Genomic DNA, 27,649 nt, shown 5'->3' with positions numbered 1-27,649 from the left:
TATTCTACAGAACAGTAAACTCTTCCAGACTCTTCCCTATTTACAAATTAACATTTTTGCTTGCAGATCATTGCTTCCCCCTCCTTTTCCTATCCTGTGACACAGAAGGTGAAAAATCAGCCAACATCTGAAGGTTTGTAAGGCAGTGCTCCCATCCACAACCACCCGGCTTGCTGGGACCTCAGTGAAGAACAAGAGTGACGATGTCTGTGCTGCAACCAGAGGTACACCACCCCCCGCAAGCCCCCGCATTCATGAGTGTGAAGGCAGCGGGTCCATGTTCAGCACATCCAAGAGCATCTGGCCTCTCCCTGTTGCATGGGCTCCTCCATGTGCTGAACACAGCTCCTCCTGTGCTGAACAAGGAGAAATACTCCTGCCAGAGCAAACTGCTCCTCCTGCCCTCTGATGGGCCATGCATTTAGGGATAAGGCAGCATTTGCTGCAGGAATGAGATCCACCAGCCCTTGTCTCATGCACCCACGGGGCAGAAAGGCAGCTTTCACACAGCAGGAAGAGGCAAGGAGCCTTGGAGACACTTTCCCTGCCCTCTTGAAGTAGGAGAGACAAGTGACTCCAGCACTGGGGACATGCTTTGCTAGCTCAGGAAAGAAGGCACCCCCCAAAAAAGGAAAATAATAATTTGACTCAACTCAAAACTCCAGGCAAATTCAAGGGGTTTTGAGCTAGGTGGTAGCTTGGCTCATACCTCTCTGCACTAAGTGGTAACTTTTAGCTGGGTACCATAGAGTCTTCTCTACCTGGAGACCTATCCAGACACTTCAAAGCCACCTCACTCAGGTCCTGCTAGCACTCTCACCCAGGCCTGGCAGGCACCTGAGGAGCCAGAAGTCCTGGTGATGGGTAAGACAAGCTGCAACAAGGCGAACCAAGAGAGATGTGCAAGCACTCTGCAAGCAAAGCTGCCCCTTCAGGTCTCCAGCCGCACACGAGGCACACAACCCTGTAAGCAGCCTGGCCTGTAAAACCACCCTAAGGGCTTCAGTGACCTGGAGGAAAAGCATCGACAACATAGTGCGTACTTGGCCAACAGTGGGGTTCTGCTCTGTGCTCCCTTCCAGGGCTCACCTCCACCAGGGGAATCCTCTTTTCCTGCTATAGGTGCAGGTGGCTGCATCAGTCTGTCAGAAAGCCACCAAAGAGCAGTGACCACTGCCTGGTCCTTCCTGGCAGCAGTGCTGCTGCAGCCCTTGCTGGCAGGGTTCTGCATCTGCCGGGGGGGGGGGGGGGGAATTTCAGCCATCGGCAAGGGCACTCCTGCCTGCCTGCCCCTCCGCGGAGGCTGGCTGTTCACCTACCTGGCAGCAGCCCCGTTCCCTTTGCTCTGCCTGGGCATTTCTATTTCTCAAAGTAAAAAAAACCACCACCACCTTCAATAGCATCTACTGAAGATGCAGTGCTTTCATTCCCAGGAACCCAGCTGAGCACCTGCAGGGCAAGGCTGCCCCTCACCTCCAGACACAGCCCTTGGCCTCTACCTGACCCCCCACCCCCATCCCAATGACTAACGAACAACTGGTGCAAAGTGGGGGTGTTTTCATCTTTTTTTCAAGGTTTGCCTTGAGCAATGGAAAATATTGCCTAGGTGCAGCAGAGAGAAGGCAGAAGGCTGAGCAGATGCCCTTGCAGAGAGCTTAGGTTTTGAAGAAGCAAGGAAGAGAGGGAGGAAGAAAGGGGTTATTCAGGTACTCTCTAGGTACAGCAAGGAGAGAAAGAACAAAGGAACAGAAAAGGCAGGACAGTAGGAAAAAAAAACTTTCCTTAAATGCAATTCATTAAGCTTTGGAAAAAGCCTTCTCCTGGCAGAGGGTGGGAAATGCATGCCCCGAAGGGAGCCTGAAAAAAAGCCTCTGCACAGGGATCTGCTAGTTCCATGGTCATCCTGAAATGCCAGAGCCCCTCAGCAGCTGGTTTGTGGGGCAATGGTGCCAGAAGGGACGTTGGCCATGCTGGGCTCTAACCCCAGAGGGGACGTGCTGAGCTGCTTTGGCTGGAGGACGGAGCCTGTCACAGCTTCAGGCTGCCATCCCACAAGGGGCATCCCTGGGGAGGAGATGCAGGGAGCCTCGCTTGGCCCCCGGACAGATCCTGGTCCAGGAGGGAAGGAGAAGAGGCTGCAAGCTCCAAAATGGCACTGACGCTTTCAGCCTCCCAACCCCCCAGCAATGCCCCAGCCGTGGGGCTGGTGCTGGGTCCAGCTGGGACATCACCCGCTGCTGACACGGCTCCCAGAAGCAGCAGGGAATGAGAAGCACATCCCGGCTGGGTTGCTGGTGGTGGCAGGAGGAGGTGGCGAGGCTGGTGCAGTGGTGAGAGGCACAGGTGGCCTGCATACCCCCACCACCCAGCCCTCGGGCATGGGGGGCTCAGTAGAAAGAGTATTGGTTTTCCACCGCCCGGGTCCGGCTCCGGGCACTGTCAGCCTCATGGTAATCCTCGGCACTGGTGGCGGGGGGCTCCGGCCGGCGCTCGGCACTGTCGCTGCGGCTCCGGGGGCCCAGGGCACCCTCCAGGCGGTGGTAGGGTGCGGGGACGGTGACAGCAGGGGCCATGGCCACCCCCTCAGTGGGCGGCGGGGCTGGTGGACCGGTGGGTGCTGTGCTGCAGAAGTAGTGTGGAGGTGGCAGGTCAACCCGGCAGCCTGGTGGCTGGGACACAAGGGCTGGCGGGGGGCTGGCATCTGCAAGGGAGACAGAAGCTTGACTCCTCCAATGTTGCCGGGGGGCTTAGCCCCTGCCCCTCCCTTGCCAGCACCTTTCCGTGCCCACCCTCTCCATCCCTGACTGTGTCCTCCCGCAGTGCCCCTTGCCCACCCTCTCCCAGCAAACCAAGATGCTCCGAGCCCTGCAGACCCCTCTGCTCCTCTCCTGCCCAAGCCAGGGGGCTGACACCCACAGCCAGGGACATATGGGTCACCCCAGCACAGCCCTGCTGCTGCGTGGTCCTTCCCGCCCATCTCCAGCGGGGATAATGCCCACTTTGGTGGGTCTCCAGAGCCATGCACATTGGCACAGGCACAGCTTTAAGGGAGGGGGGATCCCAGGAATCAGTCCCTTTTAGGTCCACTCAAGATCCCTGCCCATCCCAACCCAACCTCCACCTACCAGGCAGCGGGCTCTGGGCCACCACGTAGCTGCGGAGGGTGATGTCGGCCGCGCCGCCCGACTCCAGGGGGATGGGGTGTGTGTGGAAATGGCGCAGCATGTCGAAGATGGTCTGGAACCAGAGGTGCTGCACATGGCACTGCCCGCTCTCGTTCAGTGACAGGCGGAGGTGCTGCAAATGCAGGGGGGCAGCAGGTGAGCTGGGGACTGCAAGGGTCACTCTTGCAATCAGCAGAAGGAGCCACCTCCGTCAGTCCAGGGAGGTTTGCTCCTAATGTAGGACTTTTTTTCCCCCTGCCTGGATGGGAGGGTTTCCTGCAAAATCCCACTCGCTGCAGCCCCAGAAGTTTGTCCCCTCCTGGTGAGGCACATCACAGACAAGAAGGGTGGGTGCAGCCCCCAATCCTGGTGACACACAGCCTAGGGAAGCCCACAGCCCACCTGAACTGCATCTTGCAGAACAGGTGCCAAGACCAGGCAGTTACATCTCAACCCCTCGCAGCATGTGCCCTCTGGTAGAAAAGGGACCAGCAGAAAACTACATATAGGTTGGGGTTTTTTTATAGTGCATCTACATACATCAGGACATGGAGCAGATACGAAGAGGGCAGGGGATGAAGTACCAGGCTACACTGGGCTTCTGTGGGGTATTGCCCAGAGGGCAAGCGCTGATCCAGCTAGGGAAGTGCTGGAGGGGCTGGGCAGGGTACCAAGGGCTCTTGGGAGACAGGGGTAGGTGGTCCCAAGGGATGCCCTGCCAGCGTGCAGCTCCCCACAGAGCTTTGGGGTCACTGCATGGTGCCTGCTTGCTCAGAGCCCCAGCTGGGCAGGAATGAGCCCGGGGTGCGGGGCAGGGTTGGCACTGATATTCAGGGAGAAGCAGAGGACACCCACCTTGGCTTTCCCCTGGAAGTTGAAGGTCAGCACATACTCCCCTGGCCGTGTTTCGCTCTGCCGGATGACGAACAAGCCGTGGCTCCGGGCACCCCCAAAGAGAACCAGCTGAGCCGCCTTGATCCGTGAGAGAGTCCCATGGAACCAGGGGAAGTCTGAGAGGTTGATCTCTGCCTCGGCCTCGCTGTCCTCCCCTGTCCGCAGGGACAGCAGGTTTTTAGGGAGCACCCGGACACTGCCCTCTCCCACCCCTTCCTCCTCTCCCTCCGTGCACCCCAAGAGCGAGCGCATCCTGCATCCCAGTACCTGCGAGGTGCCCGCCAGCAGTGGGGGAGGACTCCAGCGTCTGCAGGAAGCTCTCCAGCGGGACATGGGTGAGGAGCTCCCCCAGGGAGTCCCTGCCCCGGCCGTGGGGCGCAGGGATGGTGGTGGCCGTGCTGGTGTTGTGAGCACTGGGCAGGGCACATCTGTCTGGCAGCCTGGGCACATCTGGAAGGGAATTTGCAGAGGAATGGGCTCCTGGCTCAAGATCACACCCCATTGCTGGACAAGGCTGGGGCTGTCCTGCTCTGAAGGTGACAGCGTTGGAGCACCCTGGCTCTTGGGAGACATCTCAGGGCTAGGTTATGGCTCTGCCTACAGCTTGGGGGACTCCCTTTCAGCCTCTGCTGGGTTTCCTTCCCCTGGTGCAACCGGGATGGGAGGCACAGATGTGTCTTGGTTGTGCACAGAGGTGAGGGTGGGGCTGTGCAGGCAGAGGCTGCTTGCTGGGACCCACAGACCTCAGTACCTGCAGACAGGGACTTGATTTTCTGCACATACCAGGACGGACAGAAGCCACCTCCCTGGGGCCAGGGCAAGCAATGAGGAAGAGGAAGGCGATGGACAGAGGAAGATCCATCCCCACAGCACCTGCTCCAGGCTCCTTCCCTTTATCGCTGGCAGGATGTGGCCCCCTCCAAACCAGAGCTGGCACTCAGAGGCACCTACCCTCCCCGGTGGGTGTTTTTACCAGACTTTGGTCCTTACCATCAGCCAGGAACTCGCAGCTGCAGGAGGACACCCTGCCTGGCAGACAGGCTCCCTGCGTGCAGGACGCCAGCTCGATGTCATCCCCGCTGTCCCTGGGGGGTAGAGCGCAGAGCAGACTGTCACGCACCAGCTGCCACACTGCAGACACGTATGTGTGGCACTTCTGCTCACGGGCATGCAATGGGGACATAACCAAATGGAATTCCAGCTGCGAGCCAGCAGCCCACCCTGATGCTTCTCTCGGAGGGGCTGCCACTGACAGAAGCATCTGCAGCATCAGGAGGCAGCGTGGCTGGCAAGATAACATGGCTTTTGGGGCATGAGAAACCAGTGTGTGGGGGATTAAATCCTCAAAAGCCCTCACTACGTGGGTCATGCCGGTCGGTCCTAGCTGCAGTATTTTGCTGCAACCTTGCTGGTTTGGATGGAAATCTGTTACCTTGACTTTCAGTGCTTTGCAAGACATCTGTCTACACACACACTCCCACCACCGACCTTCACCCAAAAGCGCTTTTGCTTTTACCCTTTCCAAAGGAAATTACCAACCCACAGAAATTACATCCCTAAAAAGACACCAAAACCCCAAGCTGGGAAGCCCAGAACGTGACAGCGAGCGGGAACAGAGCAAGGGGGAGGCGCAGCAGTGCAGCCCCCACAGAGAGCATCCCTGCTGCCCAATGCCTGCTTGTGCACTTCAGCATCCTTCTTGCACAAGCCCCCTGACTTGCTCCACAGCCTATTTTTATCCAGGCTGCCTGGCACTGCCGGAGCTACCCCACATCACTCTGCTACTCTTGCTTAACGGCAGCCACGTGCACGCAGGCAGCGAGGAAGCGGCTGCGTTAGCGCTAAGGGCTCACGAGGGAGCTGCTGAATTATTTAGTGGCCAGTAAGTGAATCAGCCATTGGGAGTCATTCAGCTGCAGCCAGTTACAAACAAGAAGGGAGGAAGGAAACCAAAACCAACAGCGCTTTGCAGAAAAGCCGACAACGGGCGCTTGTACAGCGTCTCCAGCACGCAGCCCTTGGCAAAAGCATCGGGAGCTGATTGAAAATTCGTTCTTGGCACCAAGCGTGTGTGTCGGTGTATTAAACAGCTCATTATTATTTGCTTTACAGTCACATCCGGAGGCCAAAGCGGGGCTGTGCTGGGTGCTAAGCAAACATAAAAAGCTGGGAGGCTGCCAGTGGCAGAGCAAGGGGCTGACGGTGGCTTCTGCAGCGGCTTGAGGCGAGCATGGCTGCGGTGCTTGGCTCTGGCTGGAAAACCAGTACTGAAACATGCAGTGGGGAAAAAAAAGGGCCGTTTCCCAGCCTTGCCTCCATCAGCAGCCCAGCCTCAGCATCGCTTCTTGAATTATGCATTTAAAAACACACACGCCAGTGAAAGCACCACGGATCTGGAGTGCATTAGCGCATCCTCCCTGCGAGATGCAGCCTCCACGGTGACTGACCCTGCAGCACCCAAACTGTATCTCCAGCAGAAGGGGGCAAAGGCAGCCCAGGGGCAGCTGCAGCCTCTTTAAGCCCCTGTTCCAGGTTTGCTGGAGGCTTTCACCTCTGCAAGCTCGGGCACCTTGTTTTTCCAAAACTATGCCAAGAAGGGCAGTGCCAGGGTTTCCCCGGAGCCCCTGGGCTGAGCCTGCCTCAGCCAGCTGAATGGTGGCAGCACCAGGCACACGAACCTCCCTAACACATGATCTCCTGCACAGATCGATGAAAAAGGAGATGAGGAATTTTGGCCAAGTTGTTGTCACTCCAATGACAGAGATAATACCACCGTAATAGAAACATAAATAAATCTATTTAGCCAGCAGAATCTTAAATATACCACAGATGCTGGACCGGAGGAAACCAAGAAAAATAGTTCAAATATAAAGTATAAAAGCTTCAGAAGGTGAGTGTTAGGAGCTTCCCACACGGAGGGCTGCATTCCCTGGTCGCCTGCCTCTGCTGGGCTGTGGTGACGTGGAGCAGGAAAGGGTGAGGAAGCAGCCAGTGCTCCACGAGGCTGTACCTCTGACACACACAGGCTGCTAACTTTGCTTCCAGACTTCTGCTGGCGTGAGTCAGGGGCTTTCTGTAGCAATCCAGCTAGCAAAAATTGCATCAGGGGTAAAAACCCGTGCTCGGTGGCGAGGGCACCACAGCAGCAGCGAGCTCGGTTCCCACACAGCACCTTCCTCCAGCAAGCCTTACCCGGGGTCAATGCAGTCCTGGATATCTGCCACCCAGGAGTGCTTCTGCAGGGAGTCGATGGTCTCCAGGATGTACTCGGCCCCGTTCTCTACCTGCAGGCAATTTGGGACAGTGTCAGGCTGTGCCGGGGTCGTGCCACCCACCCCAAGGCAAAGCACACCCCATAACCCAGCCGGACCCCCACATTCACCTGCTGCTACTAAACAGCCCCTTGGCTGAGCAGGAGACAAGCGCCCCATCGCCTGCCAGTAAAGGGCTGCCGAGGGGTGACCTGGAGAGATGCTTTGGTACATCCAAGGGTGACCCCTGACCGAAGCTGGGGCTTGCAGGAAAACCCCCACCCTACCATTACCAACAAGCGTAGCACAAGGTTTTTACAGCCTCCGTCACAAACCGACACCTGGCTGGGGGCGTCAGGAGTGCATGGCACCAGCACAGACAGCATCCCCCGCTTCTGGGGTGCCTCAGTGTCTCCCAGAAACTAGTTCTGCACAGGCGGAGCAGAAGCCATGCTGCTCTCCGCCCCAAGATCCTGCCAGACCCCTAAGCCCAGGAGTTCAAAACATCTGTTATCTTTTCTGCCTACCGGTCCGTGAGGTTTCTGATCTCTTGATTGCAACAGGGTGGATGAGAAAGCCACTCCAAAAATATTAAAGAAAAAAAAAAAAAGAAAGAAAAAAAAAAATCAGGATGCAAAAAAGCCTCCAAAGTTGCAAGCCCAAAGGGGCTGGGCCTTTCTGGGGCCAGAGAGAGCCCAGAAGCCCCGTAACACCAACAGAGCAGTGGGTCTCAGAAGCCACACCGCGTGATGCTGTGTGCCTCTGGCACGTTTCCCTGCATCCCTCACGGACCCCTTACACATCATGTTCCCAAGCTGGCGAAGCAGCCCTGACTCTGGGAGGGTATCACATTGCCAGCTGAGACAACCTCCCAGCAAATTAAATTAATCACAAACAACTGAATCACTGTCCTGAAAATAAGTCGGGCATGCAGGGAGCTGGGGCTGAGCAGCAGCCTGCTCCCCTGCTGCAGCCCAGGGCTGTGCATGGGTGATCCTGCCCCGAGCAGAGGTGGAGGGGAGCAAAGACACCCCCTGGTTTTGTTTAACCAGAGCAAAGGAGCCTTTCTGGCTTTCTGAGGGCAATGCACATAGCCGGCGTGGGAGACGGGGCTGCTCTCTCATGCAGAGCATGACAGCAAGCGAAGCATGTGCAGGGCTTGGGTATTTTGCAAGTGCCTGCTTGTGCAATGGAAAAATTGTCTGTACTTTGTGTCTGATGGGCAGTGGGGATGTTCTGCCTGCTAATTTTTAGGCAATGTGGCAGAAACTGTTCCAGCATAGCCTCCCTGAACACGGCAGGGGCTTTTCCACCCATCGTAACCTGTCAGAGTGCAGCATGTCGCGTGTGAAGGTTGTGATCGGGCTCCACATCAGCCCTTTATGCAGGAAGGCAGCAGAGAAACCGTGGCACCCAGCTCCCTTTCTTACTCCTAATCTGTAACTCCAGCATCGAGGGGTGCTTCACCCCCTCTGCGAGCGCAGCCAGCAAAGGGGCAGTGGAAGAGAGCGGCAAGATGTCCTGGAAAGAAGGGCCAGGGCAGAAAATGAGCTACAAATAATAAAGGGTGTTGGTGACAGAGCAAAAGCATCCTGTGCTGACAGCTGGGAGGGGAGGGTTAAGGCTGGCTGGAGCAGCAGGAGAGGGGCTCACGTTTGCTGCCCCCACTCACTGAAGGATCGATTGCAATCAATTAACCCTGCAGCAGGGCAAGCGCCCTGGGCAGAACGGGGCAGGAGCAGGAGGGTACCTGGTAAATCAGGCATTTTCAGACCATCAGGGTTTGGAACATTCCCTGGGGTAATTAAAGAAACGGCTGAAGCAATCACAGAGTGGTGGGAGTGGAGAGAGCACATCTGACTCCAGAAGATGGGAAGAGGGCAAGCCCAGAGTCCTACTCCGGCAGCCGGAGAAGCCAACCCTCCACAGGCACCCAGGAAGAACCCTGGAGCCAACCCCCCCAGCAGGGATCTGCCATGACCAAACCCTGTCAAACCCCTCTGCTCATGTTCCTGACAGCCCCAGGGATGGGGAGCAGCAGTGTCACAGCCTTGGTGTTAGCCATGCTTCGGACACAGCTGTCACACTCCAGCAAGCAGGGCAGCAAGACACAGATGAGATGAGACTTGCAAGGGGATCTAGAAAACACGATCAGAAGTAGCTGACGAGCCATATTGGAGGAGCAGTTATCGATGGTTAATGGGTTATCGATGGCTCACTGTCAAAGCCCAGGGATATGCTCAGAAGAAGCTCCTTCACGTCAAAGCCTCTCCGTGAGTGCTGCTCTTCAGTGATGCCTGGGACAAAAGCAAAGTGAGGATGCCTAATCGAGCCATGGATGACACCACGGCACAAGTGTGTTGGAGGATGAGGCCAGAATTCAAATGAACTTGTTGAAGCTGAGAAATGCTCGGTGGGAGAACAAGCCAAGAGCAGCCTCCAGCTGAAGGGCACACGGGTGAGCTCTGGGCTCACACCGATCGCCGTGGGCGGGTGGGCTGGGGAACTGCGACTCTGGAGCAGTTCTGCAAACAGCAACAAGGGGTTACACCAGCCCACAAGCTGTGTATGAGTCAACATCACCATCGGGGTACGCAGCGAGCAACTGGATCAACTTGGGCTGGATAAAGAGGAAGAAGAAAGGAGAAGCAATCAAAGGAGAAGCAATCCTTCCCATCCACTCCTGGCCATGGCACCACATACGCTTTGGGGCATTCTCTCTCCAGAGCCCGCAAGGAAAGCAAGGAGGACCTTGGGCAAGTCAGTCTGGAGAAGGTGCATGAGGCTGGCCTTTGAGGCACAGAAGACAGCAGCTGCATTAGCCTCCATGTCCATGGTGGCCACCAGCAGCAGCTGAGGTTGAGGCTGAACGGCAGGAAGCCCTTGGGGCAGGGACGAAGCCCCAGAGGAGGCTGCCAGGAGAAGGTGTGAGACCTTTACAAGTAGCTTAGTTAGGTGGGAAGCGATTCCCCATGGGAACACGTGCCAGGGCCCAGCAGGCTACCAGGCGTGGGGGCTTTCGTGAAGCCAGGCTCCATTTTCCATTCTCCTCTGCTTTCACAGTTTTCTAAGCTTTTAAGCAGGCTCATTCAGCTGGGAAGCCCGGCCTCCCCATTCTGCCTTTGCCACACACTTTTAGGGAGAAGCATCAGGGAGAGAGGTGTTTTTTTAATAGAGGCAGAACACAGAATTCCTCAGAACGCTGGTGTTCCCCTACGTCCGCGTGCTACCCCCCAGCCAGGCACGTCCAACAGCCCTGATGGAAAGCACGAGTCCACCAGCACAAACGGAGAGGCACAGCCTCATTAGCTGGAGGGAAATGCCATCTCCAACATGCCCATCATCATGGTGGCATGTCGTGCCCAGAGCTAGCACCCTGCGAAATTCAGCCCCAGAGCCACAACAGGCTACTGCCTTCCAGCCCAGCAGGAGAGAGCCTTAAGCTAATTAATTGCATGATATGGAAAATTCTTTCTAGAGAGAAGCTTTCACTCTTTGCTCAGGCCCCCAGACTCGCATGGGGCGGCTGATGCCCAGGGCCTCGGTGGCCCTGCATAGCCATTCCCATCGCCCCATGGCAATGAAACGGCCACCACGTGCCACCGATCCAGGGCAGCAGCAGCCACAAAACCAAGGGCAGCCTTGAAAGTGCAAATGAGAATACTAATTTGACCCATCTCCTGGTGACACGGAGAAGCAAAACCCCAAGCCTGGCAAACAGCTTGATCCCAAAATACCTGGGCATCAGGTGGAGATGGTGTCGTTTTGGATGGGGAGCAGAACCAGGGAGGGGAGGCAGGGATCCTGGGGGGAGCATTAGTACTGTCAGCACAGCAGCTCCGAAAGCCAAGGCAACGGTCCCCTGGGGGACTGAGCATCCCTGCAGCGGGGCTGGATGCGGGTGCAGATGGGATTCCATTGGGATACACGCTGCTGCCTCCCTGCTCTCACCTTTAGGACGAAGGTGTTGTCTTTGTCGGGCATCTCCAACGGCATGGTGGTGCGGACCTCGATGATGGCTGACAGCGGGATGCTCACCTTGGGTTTGGAAGCCTGGGAGAAGAAGAAAAAAAAATGATTAAAAGAAATCGATAAATAAAAAAAGCCACTCAATTGAATCAAACTCTCCCGGGGGACGATGCAGCGTGGCTCTCAGAGGCAAGATCACAGCTCAGCCTGCATGGTTGTTACAGAGGGGGGAAAAAAAAGCAGCATTGATTTCCTTCATGTGCCTGATAACCCCACACTCTTCAAATTAAAGCAAGAGGTGGCCCGGTGGAAGATAGGGAGGTTAGTGCATTTAACTGCCAAACCTCTTCCTTGCTCCAGCGCAGGCTGATACGCCAGCTCTGCCAAAACCACTTATTTCTCTCCTTTTTAAACCCTCTCCCGATGTAGATACGCTGTGAGAGAATCGTGCTGTCTGACAGGGGATGCTGCCTCTGTGGAAAGCAGCCCAGGAAAACGCCCCGTTTATCCAGCGCAGGAGCAGCTTTTCAACCAAGAAGCTACAACACAGCCGCCTTAGCCATGCAGGGAATTTTAATTACATTAAAATAAAGAAAAACGAATTTCTCCCGGGGCCCCTGGCACCGCCAGAGCCTTGATGGGGGAGCAGGACCCGGTGCCTCCCACTCAAAATCTCTGCTGAGCAACAAATTCCCGAGATATTTGTTTTAATTGCGACAAATCCCCCCAAAGGAGCCTTCGGAGCTGCTTGCCAGAGCTGGTCCCCTCCAGGGCTCCAGGATTCGGAGCATCACAGCTGTGGGAAGCAGAGATGCGTTTTAGTCACCGTGTGCCTGGAGTGCATGGGGTGGTGATGAGTACTGGGCTGCAGGTTACCAATAACCGGTTCAGTTCCCATTTTGGAAAAAAAAATAAATAATAGAGCCAAGACAGAACAGAACTGCTTTTTTCCCTCCAGGATGGTTCAACCCCAGGCCCCAGCACTGCCTCCAGGCGCATCTTAGCCCTGCCCTGGGGAATTTTTCCATCTTGGTGTTTGCACAGGGGAAGGTCAGAAAGGAGGAGGCAGCTGCTTCAGAAGGAAAGAAGGTGAGCCAGAGAAGGGTCTTCTCCAGGAAGGCTCTGCCCTTTTACAGATACGACCACAGTTTTTGTAGGGCCCAGGCGAAAACAAAGCTGCGGGCTGCTGAAGCAAAATGCCGTTTTCCTCCAGCTGTGCCAGACTGGTGCCGCTTTTACAGCTGAATCATTTGCCAGATGGAAAGCAAGATGAGATGAGGGGAGAAAAATGTAAACCAAAGCAGGGTGTGATTATAACAGAAGAGCAGACAATGTCCGTAAAAGTTGCCATAAAATAATTTCAAAATGGATTTTGAGAGGCAAATCAAGATACAATAAAAAAAATATCCCTCCATGAGCACTCTCTTAAATGTTTTAAGAGCAGCAGTTGTTCCATTTTAACCTGAGTTTATTGCCCCTTTGGTGCAGCCTGCATGCACCGGGTTCACCGGAGCCTCCATGCAGCATGCCACGGACACGGTGTTCCTTCCAGCCGGGTCCTGAGCGCTCCCTGGGCCGAGGAAGCCCCCCAGGCCAGCTACCAGCGACACACACCATCCATACCAGCGCCGAGCCGCTCTCCACGGAGCGGTGCTGGAGTTTCAACTCATACTTTATATTTTTATCAGGAAAGATGCGACTGTTAGGTGAGAGGCACGGGCTAACACCAACAGTGTCGAGGCTCATTTTGGCCTCAGAAAAATAGAAAATGCTGTTTAAAAATATGAACTATCCTGCTGTCCCTAAGTATGGATCCATCCCTCTACAAAACTGAGGGTTTGCGTTGGCCCAGCTTTGCTACCAGGGACTGAAACACAAGCGGGAAGATCTTGGAGAAGATAAAGTAAATGAGATTTTTCTTCCCTAGGTATTTAAATAACTGGAGATTTCATTGCCAGCACATACAGCTAGTAAAGCCCCAGGGAACGGATTATTATTTGCCCTGTGCTCTTCGGAGAGATGCACGACCACGGCATTAGCACAGGTGAGGGTTTGGCAGTGCCACACATCCCTTTGCTCAGCCCAGGAGCGAAGGTGGTCCTGCAGTGAAAAGGGTACCGAAGGTCTCATAATCCAAATTTCTTGATCAAACCCCTCCACCACTCAGCTCTCCCCCAGGAAAACAGGGACAACACTTCCCTGCATCACAAGGAAGGGGGATGAGTGTGAGAAGGGGAGGGAGGACGTGCTGAGGACATGCCGCAATGAAAACCAGCTCCTGCTTTTGAAGCTTTCGCTGAAGTTGCAGAAGAACAGATACAGGCAAGGAAAAGTAATATTGTGGGTAATAATAATAATAATGATAATCAGCACTGTTCCTCTGCCTAGGAGGGTACGTAGCTGGGGCTGTCTAGGAGGAGAGCTACAAACCCCACCCTTGGTAGTGATGCTCCAGCCCTGGAGGGCATCACTGGTGTCTTCTGCCCCCGTCGCCAAAAGCTGCATTGGCAGGGGACAGGGCTTGCAGGTGCAAAATTATTCCAAATTAATTATATTAAAAATAAAAAAACCAAACAAACCCAAGCCTGCTTTCAGAAAGTGAACCAGCAAGCAACCCTCTGAGGTCTAAAGCACAAAGCCCAGGCAGCAATCCCAGACATACTGCTGCTGCACCAGTCAGCCACGTGTCTGCAGCACACTGGGAAGAGAAAAAACCCTCTGGATAGCCTGGACATTCCATGTCTTGGTGGAGGAATGACCTTTTCAACCAAGATTGCTGATACTTGTGGGCCAAAGGACCAGCAGAAGTTTCAGCATCTCTCTCAGGGGCTGTGGGGAAGGAGGGAGCTAAGCTCTGGTGAAGAGCAGCAGTTGGGGCTGGTACCTTGGATGGATTTTAACCATACTGTCCCATCCATTTGCATCTCAGCCACACGGCACCAACCCCCCCTCCAGACCAGAGATGGATTTCATCCCAGCTCAGCAGCAAAAATAAGAAAAACCTCAAGCAAAGCCCAACTGCTCCTTGAATTGCTCAGAAAAACAACAGCAGAAAAAAAGCCAGGACTTACCTTTGGAGGGACGTAAAACTCAAGGAGGAACCTCTCCCCTTCCACTTTCACCGCTTTCCGGAGCAGGAGGCGGCACTTCTGCCACTGTGAGCTCCCCACACAGTTTGTGTCATCGGCCACCATGTAGCGCAGCGTCCCCTCCCTCTGGATGTCCACCAGCTCCACCTTGGAGGAGGGCACCTTGGACAGGCGCAGCTTGTGGGTCCATTTCTCCCGTGGGTCGCCAGGCTCCTTGCCCCCAGCTGGCCACGGCTCCCTCTCACCTCTCCGGCCACCCGGAGCAGCCTCAGCACCCGGCTCTGGAGAGGACTTACGATGCCACATCTCCTTCATACCGTCCACCACACACAAGCTCATGTTCCTCAGGGAGAAGCCTTTCTTGAACTTGGGCTTGGTGGCAGCATGGATGGAGACGTCCTCTGAGCTGCGGGACTGGCCGTAGGAGGACACCTTGCGTGCCTGTACCTGCTGTGCCGGGCTCAGGTACCGTCCAGCACCCAACGGGGTGTCCATGCTGTCCAGGGACTCAGTGGATGTCTCCTCCTTCCTTGGGGTGACCTCCCGCCCGTAGGGGACGTGGCAGTTCTGCAGCCCCACGAAGGGCACGATGTTGTACTTGGTGGGGGAGTCCGACACGAACACCCGGCTGACCTCCAGGCTGAAGATGTCCAAGAAATTGGCAGCAAAATGGTGGGAGAAGGAGGTCTCTGCCCCGGGGGTGTCGTAGTGTGGGTTCTCCTTCAGGAACTGGCAGAACTTCTGGGCAAAGTCAACGGCGGCTGCCTGGGCGTGCAGCTCGCAGAACTCCCTCCAGTCAGGGAGCGGGGAGGAGGGCTCCTGGCACAGGGCATCGCCGTTCATGGCTGCCCCATTCCACCTGCCGGCGGGCTGCAGGGCAAGGGGACAGCATCAGCACGGGCACGAACAAGGACAAGGACACAGGCAACCCATCCTGTGTGGCTGTGCCCCCCACAAGGATGTAGGAGCAGGTTTACAGCCCCAGTGCAAAGAAAAAACACTGTGGGAAAGGGGTTTTGTGTCGTTTCCTCTCCACCTGGTACGCTGGGAAAAAAAAAAAAAATCTTGGCCCCGGCAGCAGCCATAAATTGTACTTATTTTACGATTATGACCATGCAAAAGCATTATTGATTTCTCATAAAACCGCTAAGGAGTCCCCAACCAGAGGAGCCCGGGGGGATTTGCCTCCAGGATTTCTCTCGCCTGTGCGTTCTGCCTGGGCATGGCAGCAGCTCTCCTGTGGGCGAGGGAGCACTGGGCATCCCAGCAGCGGTCCTCCCCTCATCCTCCATCCCAGAGGAGCATGGGCACATAGGGAAGCACACAGCAGCTGGTCCTCTCCTCCTCTTCCATCCATATTTCTGCCCTGATCCTTTGCCACATTTTTTTTTTTTTTTTTGTTTGTTGTTGTTGTTAAAGAGACTCATTAGAAGAGACACAGATCTTGCTCCTTGGGTTGGCTCTGCCGGAGCTGCTCATTCCCAGGCTTTATAGCCCAGACCCTCCTCGGCCAGGTGACATCTCAGCTGGGGTGGGCACTGCTCTTGTGTGTCCCTGCCATGGCCGAGCCCTCCCTGTCTGTTCACATCTCTGTCACTGTCAGGCCAAGCCGAGCTGCCTGGGAGCTCAGCCCCTGCCGCTCGCCCTCCCCACTGACCATCGGGCACCCAGGTGTGATGGTAATCCCGGGACAGGTCCTCAGCACAGGCCCACGAGTAGGTAGGGCACAAGGGAAAAAAAAAAAGCCAGAAGCTAAACCCAGGAGCCCACCAGAAGCTGAAGGGAGGTGAAGACCAGACCCGCACACCCATGGGAGAAGCGCCACTCTGCCCATCCTCCACACCGGTCCCTCTCCCAGCAGCCGGGGGACTCACAGCATGTGTACATCTCCAGCTTTGTGCTTACGCTCAAGTTTCTTTTCAAAAAATGTTTTCATTTTACTGGAAAAAACATTTCCCAAACCTCTACCTAGCTTTGGGCAGCATGAACCACCTCCCTGGGGAGGCCCGAGCAGCGATCGCATCTCAAAAATCATCTCCCAGCGCCGAGACTGCTTGTGCCTGCTGGTGATGGTGAGCCTTGTCCAGTGAGCAACTGGGGCACGGCTCAGCCCACGGCCCCAAACACTCAGTCTGTGTGTGCAGACACCCCCCCTTCCCCGAGGGCAGCAGTTTGGCTAATCCACCACAGCTGGCTTAAATACAGAGCCCAAGGGGTCTGCGGCTGCCATGCTCCAGGTGGGGACCATGCCTGGGGACCGTTCCCCTGGATTTTGCTGTTCCCCATTCACAGAGCAGCTCTTTTGCTGGTGAGGGATTACTCCTGCTAATAAATCACGCGCAGTAACCCGCCAGCAGCTTACATAGCCAATAATTAATTACCGCTTGGATGAACTGCACAAGCCACGGGATCGGGGCGGGCACTGGGGACTGGGTTAACCTGATCCTCGTCCTCCAGACCCCAGCCATGTCGGTCAGCAGACCCCGGTGGGACCGAGCCCTGAAGGCTGTGATCCAGAGCAGCAGCAGTGGCCAGGAGCCAGCTGCCATTTCCCCAGCACATCCCTATGGAGACGAGCCACTGCCAGACCCACCAGCATGAAACATCCGAGCTCTCAGGGGCACCTCCACCCTGGAAGTGGCTCTCAAACCCCTCACACAGGGAGAAACACACACAAGCAACAACAGTGCTTGATGGAAAGAGAAACCCCGAGCTGCTCAAGAGCCAGAAACGGGGGAGCTTAGCTTCTCCACCGTCTCATAAGGACCACACAGCTTTCCCCTCAGCAGCATCTCTGCCTTCCACATGTGGCATCTTCCCATCTTTGAGACAGGGAGACTGCTCAGCACCCCTGGCTGTGCCAGGGAGGCAGCCTGGACAGGGCACATACATCACATCAGGGACCTCCACTGGCCCCCCTCATCCCACAGTGCTGTCACCAGCCCCCAGCAGAGCTCTGGTCCCTGCAGAAATCCCTGGCGAGGCTCTCCCCAGCATGGCAGGGCTTTCCCCGAGACCTCAGTGGTCCTGCTCGCAAGGATCCAAGCCAGCTGGGAAAAAAACCCATCCCTGCAGTTTAGAAGCAGCGTCTAAATTTCCCCAAGGACAGTAGGAAAGCAACAGAAAATGCAAAGCTGTTTGTTACTCACCCAGCAAATGCAATTCCTACATACCCATTCATCACCAAGCAGAGTATTTAAAGACTCAGCTTGTGGCAGCAGTTACTGCCCTTTAGCTTTAAAATTCACAGCGCCAGCTCTGCACCTCCACCCCAGGAGCTGCCCGGCACCAAGCCACAGGCCAGGAACATTTGGGCTCAGGGAGAAAAGGGAGATGAAAAGGGGTCTCCTGCTGCCAATCCAAGCGGGCACGGCAAGAGCAAGGGATGGGAAAGGGTGCCAAGGGAAGACAGCAGAAAGGGGCTTAGAGGGGAAAGAGAAAGCCCCACTGCGGTGGCTTTAATTGCATCTGCCAGAAGGCAGCAGCTCAGCTCTGCCCTGCGTGTTGAGCCCCAGGGCTTTGCTGATGTCCCCCCCACCATGGATGGGGGGTGAATGCTTCTCCCTCTCCATGTCTCCAGGAGGGATTGGTGCCATGGAGCAGGGCCTGCCCAAAACTAAAGGGATGGCAAGCCCAGATGCAATGGGGCTCTAAGAGATCAAGGAACAAAACAAGACAAACAAAAAAAAAAAAAAAAAAGAAAAAAAAAGGCACTTCAAAAAGAGATAAAGCCCCAAACAAAAAGCCTCACCATCCAGGCACTGCAGCCAGGCTCTGGCTCGGAGACACGCACACAGAGGCATCACAGCATCTTCCTTTCATCTGCATGGGGATGACAGACTTTAAGAGGCCAATTTATAAAAATGAAGGCTAAAGGAGAGACATCTGGCAGGTCTGAGGCGGTGGCGGCGGGGATTACTACCCTCTGCGCTGTGTCTCCAGCCCTCCTGCCTGGAGTGGGGCGGCCACAAGCCCCCCAGCCAGAACCCATGAGCAGAGGTTGGGAGTAGGTGGATTGTCTGGGGGCAGCCCCTGGGACCACAGAGCCACCGCAGCCCTGGCACCCACCCTGGCACGTATGCACACACCCAATTTCTGTGGGAAGCAGGCTCCCAATTATCTGTGTAGATCTACCTTTAATCACAGTGCCTCTACTCCCCTCCATACCAACAGCACTGCCCCACTTCTTGAAATAACTTATCATGCCACAGACAGCATCCCTGAGCAGAGCGGTGGAAGGGAAGACGAAAATAAGCTCAAGATGAAAATAAGCAGCAAATCTGCAATTGGTTTTTGGAAAGCAAGGGCTGTCTGCTTCCAGCCCAGCTTACCGAGGGTTGCAGCATGCTCCCGGGCACCTTCCGAAGGGGCCAGATCCTTCTGCAGGTGCTGCCTGCCGACTCTGGAGCTGGCGCAGGAGCCACAGCCTCCAGTCCCTGGCCTGGGTTACACGAGCAGACGGACATACAAATATATAAAATGAGGAGGTTTGTCATCAAAGGGAAGCCACAAAGTGGCAACCAAGACATCAGGCTGGTGATGGGCTCCAAACCCACCTGCACAAGTTGCCAAACACCTCCCAGGGCAAAGCTGTGCCCTGCCGCCGCCGTCACTTGACAGAGCAAGCCAAGGTTTAAAAAGGAAGGAAAAAAATGAAGGATTTCTGGGGATCAGCCAAGGGGAAACCCAGGTTGCAGGCGGGAGCCAGCTGCTGGCAGTGACGTTAGGGCAGCCTCTTCCAGTAAGGAGCACGGATGCAGCCCCTGCACTGGGGATGCATGTCAGCACACACGAGTAGGAAGATCTGAAAGTTGAAGTAAGCTACTGACCTCAAGAAGAAATGAAATTTAAACTGTCAGCAGAAGTGCAAGACACCATAAAAAAAAAATATTCTGGTGAAGCGGGAGTCAGGGAGCAATGACAAAGCTGCTGGGATTTGTTGAACCAGAGACACGAGGCGGACCCGACATCTAATGAGGTGTTAATAACCCGAACGCGCAACACTGGTCATGGGACAGCCAGAACAGCCAGCCCAGCGCTGGCTCCGAGGGCTTTATTTAAGGAAACAACCTAACAGAGATGTTCCTCTTCCACCCGCTGCAGCACCGCCAGGGCCAAAGCGATCCAAAATTCAACAGGAAAAAAACCTGCCTGAAGCCTGCATCCCTCCATCCCTGCCTGCACAGGAGAGTTCCTGGGGCCAGGCCAGGGAAAAGTGGGAGAGGAAGGAAGAGCCCACACGGAGGGGTCTGCAGCAAAGCTCTGGCTCGTGGGGAAGGTGGTCCCCAGCTCGGTCCCAGCTGCCCCAGTCCAGCGGGCGGCTCGGTTTCCAGCAAGATCGATGCCATTCTAAGCCCCGGCTGGTGATCCCACAGGAACGGCGTGAGGAAATCCAGGCACCTGCTGCCCCAGAAAAGCACCTGACCTAAGCGTGCTGGGCCAGGGGAGATCCCCGAGTCACAAGCGGGTCCAAGAGCAAGGTGACACCTCCCCGGCCCCCCGGCAGCAGGCTGCGAGGTGACGCTCCTGGCAGGCAGGACGCTCCTGGCAAGCGGGCAGCCCCTCTGGCAGCCCACCAGGGAGCCTGACACTTGCCTGCCTGCCCCCAGGGCTCCGCCTGCCCCTGGCAGATAGGAAAATAGCGAAAACGGGGATGGGGGCTGCCCTGGGGGACCGCGGGGCAGTGAGCAGCACAGGGGGCTCAGAGCTGATGGCAGAAGGCAGGCAAGCACATCGTCTTTGCTCTCACTGTGCAAGCCCAAAAGGGATGCGGGATGCATCGGTCACAGAGCCGACACCCCCCACCCCCTTCCACAGCAGGCACCTGAAGCATGCAAAGACCAAGCGACCTCCTCCTAGGGGCTTCCTTTGCCACCTCTGGGAAGGAACCCAGCCCTCAAGACCCATCAGAGCTTTAACCACACGCAGAAGTTGAGCTAAGGAAGAGAAAGCCGTAGGCAAAAAAGTGAAAGTTATCTACCCATTACACATCCCTCCAGGCCTGCTTAGCACCCCCACTGCAGCCCTGGGGTGGGACAAGTTGACTGCTCTCTGCCTTCCTCGTGGCTCCATATACTATTTATACCCTATAGATCTTAAATCGGACCAGCTGTTTGAACCTGATAGAAATGGAAACAATCTTTGTTCCTCTTGTTTACTGTCCATCCCACTAAAATATTAATTGAACAGCATTTTTTCCCCTCAAATTTCATGGTCAAACCACCTTCCTTGAAGTGATGCCCCATTAAATGCACGCTTTGACTCCCTGCCCAGACGCACTACAGGGTCCTCCTGTCACCTGCAGCCTAGAAAACATTTCTCCGGAGTGAGAAGGCTTCTTGGATTTTTTTCCGCTGGAGGGATTCCTCCCACCGTGCTGTTAGCCAGACCAGCTCTGAAAACAGAGGCCCCAAAAGCACCCAGCAGCACGGGATGGCCATTTTCCAGGGCAGGCTTTTGGGGCACAGGTGTTGAAGGGGGACATCTTCAAAAGAGAAAACTGGCAAGACATGACCCTTTTTACCCCCTCTCGCACATAGGCCAGTCTCCCCACAGCCCTGCATGCAATCCCCCAGTTCTGCATCCCGACGCCAATCCCGCAGGAACAAATGCTCCTGCAAATAAACCAGGTTTTGGGGGCTGCAGCCCCAGCACAGCTCCAGCCCTGCCACCGACTTGCTGAGCAAGACCCCAGCCTGTGGCACTGCTCACCCTGTGCCAGGGGACCCGCTCCCAGCCGGGACCCCCGGGTGCTGGCACGGGGACAGAGACACCCTTCTTTCCCACGTGCAGCCAGTCTGCTAAATCCAGCTGGGCAGAGCTCAGGCCCACGACATTCCCCCAGCAAAACCTGAGACTTTCTCCATTTCCCACTCTTCTGACCACCTATATATCACAGGGTTGTTTCCCTCCCCCTCGAAAATCACCCCCAGTGCATATTTTACCTCCCCTGCTGACAGCTGCTGGAAAACAAAGACAAGTTAATAGACAATATCCACTGGATCTTAGATAATCTCTTCCTTGAGTAACTCCATCCAGCTTGCAGGGAGCCATGCTGCCAGCCCATGTGCGTGGCTGGAGCATCACCCAAGCCACTCAGCACACCGCTGATCCGGCTACGCCGGCGTGGGACCCGAGGGGTACCAAACTCACCCACAGGGAGGAGGTCCCCAGGGCACAGGGTTGTGATGCTGTGCAAACCATCGCTACAGCTAGGCATCACAAATGCAGCCTGGGGCTTAGAGGCAGCGTGCTGTGTCTGGAAATAAAGCAAAGATACCCCCCTCAAATGCCCCAAAAGAAATGCTATTTCTTTAGAAAAAAAAAATTATATATAAAAAAATAAAAATAGAGCTTTTGGTAAAGGAGATGGGAGGCTGTTGTCCCTTCCCAGGCACTTGGGTATCACCTCACCTGCCTGTCTCCGGCCGGCGAGCTTCCACAGAAAAGTAACCAGTCCAAAGTCTATTTTTAACCACCACAATAGCAGAGCCTCCCACCAGGAGCAGCCGAAGCCCTGTCCCCCACCAAGCAATCTCACATTTCCCTTGCTAAGCCGAGATTTCCTTCCGCCCCTTGGCCCACAACAAAACCCCCCTCCTCCTCTGCTTCCCACCCTTGTAAAACTATTTGCACATCCACCTCCAGGCTGGACGGCTGCTGGTGCCACACGGCCGCGGGCTGCACCGTGCCATGCACACACGTTATATATTAACTACTGACCTGGTACCTCGGGCAGACCCTTCCCAGACTCAGATGTGCCAAATTACAGGAGATTTAGCTGCTCACTGGCCACCCTTGGATGTACCTGAAATTCAGGCGATTTAAAGGAACACCCTGGCAACAGAAACCCAACGGCAGTTCCCAAAACAAGTGCAGACTCTTCTAAAGAGATTACTCTGCCCTTTAGATCACTCTGTCATGAAGTGACTCCTTGGGTGGTTTGGGGGATGGAGCTGTGTGGGTCAGCAGTGCAGGATGCCCAGCAAAGCGCATCCCGATGCGGTACCGCTGTCGCTGTGTGCCTCTGCCCTGGCTCACTGCTGGGGATCCCCCCTTCAGGAGGGTACACAATAAACATGGGATAAAGTTACATAGGTCTGTATGAAATTTTCTTATGTTTTTTTTTTTTATTATTTTGCAGATCTAATTCCCCAAACACATCACTGTCTCATACCCGCCTGCAAACAGCATTAAACTGCTGCCTAATGGTATCTGAGCTTAAGAAATTCAATTCTACCCAGCGCCTTACCCAGGACTGCGACAATCACTGCTAATTGCTTAAGTGGTGTATTAAGCAAAACACCTCATAAAAATTCCAGTGGGCTTTGAACCCCCCGCCCTCCCCCCCTCAACCAGATGATGCCAAAACACCCCGTTACGGATGCCATCCCTGGTTGGAGATTCAACCTCAAACATCCCTTCATGGTGCAGGGGAGCTCCTGGGCCGGCAGCGCTTCGTACCCAGTGTGGCAGCCACGACCACGCAGGAGGGATTTACAGGCTGTGTCCAGCTTCTCTGCTAGCCCCCCTTCCCTGGGGTCCCAGCCAGGGCACTGCCATCCCAGCCCTCTCCTGCCCTAGGGTCTAGTGCGCTGAACGCCGCCAGGACGTGGGGTAGCAGGGCACAAACCTGCTTCCACCTTCCCGGTGGGACCCTGGAGTGGAGATGCACACTGTTCCCCCCTCCAAAGCACAGCAAACATCTGAGGGCAGTGATGGATGCAGGATGCCAGCCGAGCCTTGCTCCAAGCCCAGACCCTGCTCCCCAGCCAGAAGATTCTCCAAGCCCTTCTGGGTTTTCCCTTTAACAGAAGTCAGGCCTGGGATGCAGTTTTCCCTTTAGGGATAACCTCTCCTCCTCTCTGCTGCGATAGAGCCAGCTGGGATTCAAACCTGTAATGCCTGGGACAGGGAGCACACCAGGCGCTTCCCCGCAGTGGCAGGATTCCCAGTTTCCCTCTGCCGGCCTCCACTCTCCACTCGCATGAGGAAGCGGAGCGCCGAGCCTGGCACAAGTCTCCAACCCTTATCCCACCACCTCGCTGGCATCCATGGGACGGGAAACCAGCCGAGGGCAAGCCAGGGCACCAACACGTGGGTGCGCCAGGAGGGGAGCGATGCCAGGAGCGGCTCCGCTGGCCTTTGGGCTGGAGAAGAGCAGGGAAGGCAACACTGCCCCGGGGCATCCCAGCCAGCCTGATTCAGCAAGACCAGCAGATGTGCAACCATCATCAGGTTTCTCTGCCTGCCCCAGGAAGAAGAAGGAGAAGAGGAGGAGGAGGAAGAGGAAGGGCATTAGCCAGCAACATCCTCATCTTGAAGAGATGGGTGATTTCTCTCCAAGGAGGAAGGATAAGTGGAGGTTGGACAAGATCACCCAGCCATGAGGGTGCATGAGGTGTGCTCACACCAGTCCAGGAGAAGAGGGGACAGACCTGACAGTCAGGAGGAGCAGCCAGAAGGGGTAACCCCACAGTCAAGGAACCACAGCACCCCTGTGCCAGCTGAGGGGCTCGCACGCAAGGAAGGAGGCAATTTGAACCCCAAAGCCTTCCCCTTCAGCAGGATGGGGGGGGGGCTCCATCCTGCAGACCCCAGGACTGACTTGTCCCACTCGATGGCACAAGGCGGATGGTCACCTTGTGCTGGGGAAACACCTGACACCAGCAGGCAAACCCCGCACCCTTCTCAAACGTGTGTCAACAGGCTGGAGCACCTCTGCAAGAATTACGCAACTTTCTTTAGAAATAAGTTATTCAACGGCCACCCTGGGCTGCACTGCAGTGTTACAGCAATGGAGAGACACTGTGAAGCAACGCTGAGACATGCAAGAGGGGAGGTCCAAGAACACTCGTGATCCCATCTAAGCACATCTGGCAGCACACAACCACCTGTCTGGCCAAGGGCCCCAGCGCTGAGCATCTCGGAGGAGCCTGGGTGTCCCTATTGAGAAGGGCAGCCCCAGATGCCCAGCATTGCAACCACAGTCCTTCCCCACACCCCTCCCAACAAACCAAGCCCAAAATCCCCATGACGGGGAGGTTTGAGTAACCATAGAATTGTTTAGGTTGGAAAAGACCTTTAAGATCATCCAGTCCAACCGTTAACCCAGCACTGCCAAACCGACCACTAAACCATGTCCATAAGCGCCACATCTACCCATCTTTTAAACACCTTCCAGGATGGTGACTCAACCACGTCCCTGGGCGGCCTGTTCCAGTGCTTGACAACCCTTTCGGTGAAGACATTTTTCCTAACATCCAGTCTAAACCTCTCCTGCTGCAATTGGAGGCCATTCCCTCTTGTTCTATCTTGGGAATGAGCTTATTACTTGGGAGAAGAGACCAACCCCCACCTCGCTACAACCTCCTTCCAGGTAGTTGTAGAGCCATAAGGTCCCCCCTGAACCTCCTTTTCTCCAGGTTAAACCACCCCAGCACCCTCAGCCTCCCCCATCCCCTCAAGGAAAGAGTGGCAGGACCCCCCAGGGACCCTGGGCAGGGTGCTGGGCAGGCAGAGCTGTCTTACCTCCTCTCCCGTTCCAGTTCACAGGGTTCCCGAGGTGCCAGCAGCGCGGTTCTTCTAGGTCAAGTGCATAACTTCTGGGGAAACTGATGGATTTCTACACCAGAACGAGGGACCAGACCAACTCGGAGGGGCCTGGAAAGCAAAGTTTGACACCGTCAAGCCCTGGAGCGAGCGCAACCGGCCGCAGACACTGTCATCCACCCCTGAGCTCCGGCTCTGTCGCACTTCAGCCTGACTGGCCGCTCAGCACAAGCTCGAAATAAGCCCTGCTGGGCCATAGAGAAAGTCCCTCTGCTTTCCAAAGGCCTTCACGTGATGGAAGCCGGCCCCGGCAGGGCTGGGGGAAGGCCAGGAGCCGCAGTTGCCCCACGGGTGTCCCCAGAGCCCCGTGGGACTCTGAGGCACCAGGCAGGACGGTGCTGCTCTGCCCCGGCCAGGGCCAGGCTGGCAGCGGGGGAAGCCCTCGCAAAGCCCCCCAGGCAGCCTGCAACCCTCACGGCAAAGCCCGAGCAAACAATAATAAAAATAAAAATAAATAAAGGGGGGGAAGGGGGAAGAGCATCCAGGCAGGGTCCTGCGCGCTGCCCGTGCCCCCGCCGGAGCATCCACCCCGGCAGCCAGCATCTGCCCCCGGAGCCGGGCCGGCCCCAGCACCGCCCCCCGCCGCCCCCCGGGGCTCGGGCCGGCCGGGGGAGCGGCGATGCTCCCCGGGAGGGGCAGGGAACCAGCCGGGGAGGCAGGCGGGGGGACGCGGCGGCAGCCCCCGGCCCGCCCGTGCACAGCCCCGGCCCGGCGGCCAGGGGAGGGGGCGGCCCGGGGCAGCCCCCCCAGCTCCGCCGCGGTGACACCCCCCCTCCCGGGGCGGGGGGAGGGCGGGGGCTCCGCGCTCCCGCTGCAAGCGGGGACCCTCCCCCGGGCCCGGAGGAGGGGGGGGGGGAGGTCCGCTCCTAAACGGAGCGGGGTGGGGGGGAGGGAATAACCAGGAAAACAAGAGACCTCCCCCCGCCCCGCCGCTAAGCACGGGGCCCCCCCGGCGCCGGGGGGATGCGCTCACCCGGCCGCGTCTCGGCGCTCCCGGCGCGGCTCCCGGCGCAGCTCCCGGCGGGCCAGCACTGCCCGGCCGCCCCCCGCGCCGCCCGGCGACGCCGCCTCCCGCCCCTCCCACCGCCCGCCGCTTTAAAGGGCCCCGCCCGGGCCCGCTGCCCCCCCCACCGCCCCCTCCCCCCCGCCCCCCCCGCCTCCCCCGCCCCCCGTCCCCTCCCCGCTGCCCCCCCCCCCCGGGCGGGCAGCCCGCGTCGTGGGGTCACCCATCCCCGGCGACCCCAGCGCTGGTGCTGGGGTGGGGTGTCTGCCAGGGCGCCCCAAATCCCCCGGGGGTACCCCGGATCGCCGGGGGGGCACACCGAGCCCCCCCCGAGTAAGCCCCGGGAGGACACCCCCACAGCCATAGGGAGAGCAGCCTGTTCTCGCCCCATCTATGAGCCCCAAAGCTCACCCCAGCGCTGTGAAGGAGATGGCGTTTGGGGTGACACGCCCCCCCCTCACCCCGGGGGGTTCTCAGGGCAGCGCTGCGTGGCCGGAGGGGGCTCGGGGTGCAGGTCTGGGGGTCACCCCCCGCACCCCCCTGCCTTGTCCTGCTGACATATGTATGGGGCCCATCTCCAAGCCCCTTCCTCTGCCAATGGGGGGCAGGACAAGCCACAGGGGAACTGAACCCCACAGGGGTGGAAGGGATTTATTCAGGGGTCACTTTATGGCCGGCTGCCCCCAGGACCCCACACGGCCCCCCCCGGACCCCACAGAGCCCCCCCACCCTCCCCACAGCATGTCCACCGGTGGATAAGGATGACTCACCAAAAAAAAAAAAAAAAAAAAAAAAAAAAAGAAAAAAAAAAGGATTTGCAGGAGGAACAAATCCTTTTTACTTCTGCAAAGCACCTGTAGGATTAAGACAATGCTGGTTATGTAAGGGGTGGAGGGGGGGGTGGTTTTTTATTACTATTGTTATTTATTTATTGTGCCTCCTTGCCATCCTCTTACCCTGCTAGGTGTAACCTGGGGAGATTTGGGAAGCGGCTGGTTTGGGGGTGCCCTGAGGGTGCGGGAAGGAGGAGGGAGGTGGGTTGCGGGGTTGTTGATGCACCATTTGCTTTTCCTTCCCCCAAACCACCGAGGCAGAGGAGCGCAGCATCTTCCTCAGCCGCTCCGTTAGCGTCGTAGGCATCAGCGTGGGACTGGGCAGGGGGATCTGCAGAAGCGGTGACAGGGAGGCACGGCCAGGTCATGGACTCTTGGCTTCACTCCTTGGTTCCATCATTGTTGGTTTTGTTGTGGTTTTGCTTTGCATGCCCACCCTCCTGCTTCTGGCTGCTCACGTTTTCCCTTCCCCGGGGTGTTTTGAGGATGAATTAACGCTCCCCGAGAGGCTGGAGCCCGCTGCTCCATGCAGGTTACCCTGGGCAGGTCACATCTACCCATCTCCTGCAGCGACTGATGGTTTCCTCTCACCCCTCTCCTTCCCCGGCCTCCCCTCCAAAAAGCCTCTTTCCCATTCATATACATTTTTAAAGAAAATACACAATCAATAGTCTCTTAGGCGGGAATTTCATTAAGGGTTTCATTGCATTCGCTATCGATCGCCGGCAGGGCTGGGAGCCGCATGGCGTGGCTCCGGTAGCCCTGGCCGATGCCCTGCCCGTGCCATGGAACCATCCAGAGCATCCTCTGCGGGAAGAGGCAGCGATGGCAAGGA

General features: G+C 56.6%; 1 protein-coding gene across 3 annotated transcripts; it reads right to left on the bottom strand.

Annotated features, from left to right (window-relative positions):
- Positions 1 to 53: 53 nt before the first annotated feature.
- Positions 54 to 26,080, bottom strand: SH2B2 (SH2B adaptor protein 2). Of its 3 annotated transcripts, XM_080367830.1 has the most exons (10): positions 25,952 to 26,080; positions 24,898 to 25,029; positions 14,350 to 15,237; positions 11,261 to 11,362; positions 7,251 to 7,342; positions 5,049 to 5,143; positions 4,326 to 4,508; positions 4,020 to 4,213; positions 3,126 to 3,297; positions 54 to 2,701 (listed from the first exon to the last, which is right to left on the bottom strand). In XM_080367830.1, the coding sequence occupies exons 3-10, from the start codon at positions 15,208 to 15,210 to the stop codon at positions 2,388 to 2,390; spliced, it is 2,013 nt and encodes a 670-aa protein (XP_080223956.1). In that variant the 5' UTR covers positions 15,211 to 15,237; positions 24,898 to 25,029; positions 25,952 to 26,080; the 3' UTR covers positions 54 to 2,387. The 3 variants fall into 3 exon arrangements, with proteins under 3 accessions (XP_080223956.1, XP_080223957.1, XP_080223955.1); XM_080367831.1 differs by lacking the exons at positions 24,898 to 25,029; positions 25,952 to 26,080 and adding an exon at positions 22,090 to 23,949; XM_080367829.1 differs by lacking the exons at positions 24,898 to 25,029; positions 25,952 to 26,080 and adding an exon at positions 18,119 to 22,062.
- Between the last annotated feature and the right edge of the window lie 1,569 nt (positions 26,081 to 27,649).

Source organism: Falco punctatus, assembly GCF_963210335.1.
Source record: "Falco punctatus genome assembly, chromosome: 1".
Taxonomy (NCBI): Eukaryota; Metazoa; Chordata; class Aves; order Falconiformes; family Falconidae; genus Falco; species Falco punctatus.
This window is presented reverse-complemented; position numbering and strand designations above follow the sequence as displayed.

What these genes read in the sequence shown, in the direction of transcription:
- SH2B2 (XM_080367829.1), bottom strand. An exon ending in AGTTTTACGTCCCTCCAAAG is followed by an intron (nt 11,363 to 14,349) that starts GTAAGTCCTGGC and finishes TTCTTCTCCCAG; the next exon opens with GCTTCCAAACCCAAGGTGAG. An exon ending in ACTTCCAGGGGAAAGCCAAG is followed by an intron (nt 3,298 to 4,019) that starts GTGGGTGTCCTC and finishes CTGCATTTGCAG; the next exon opens with CACCTCCGCCTGTCACTGAA.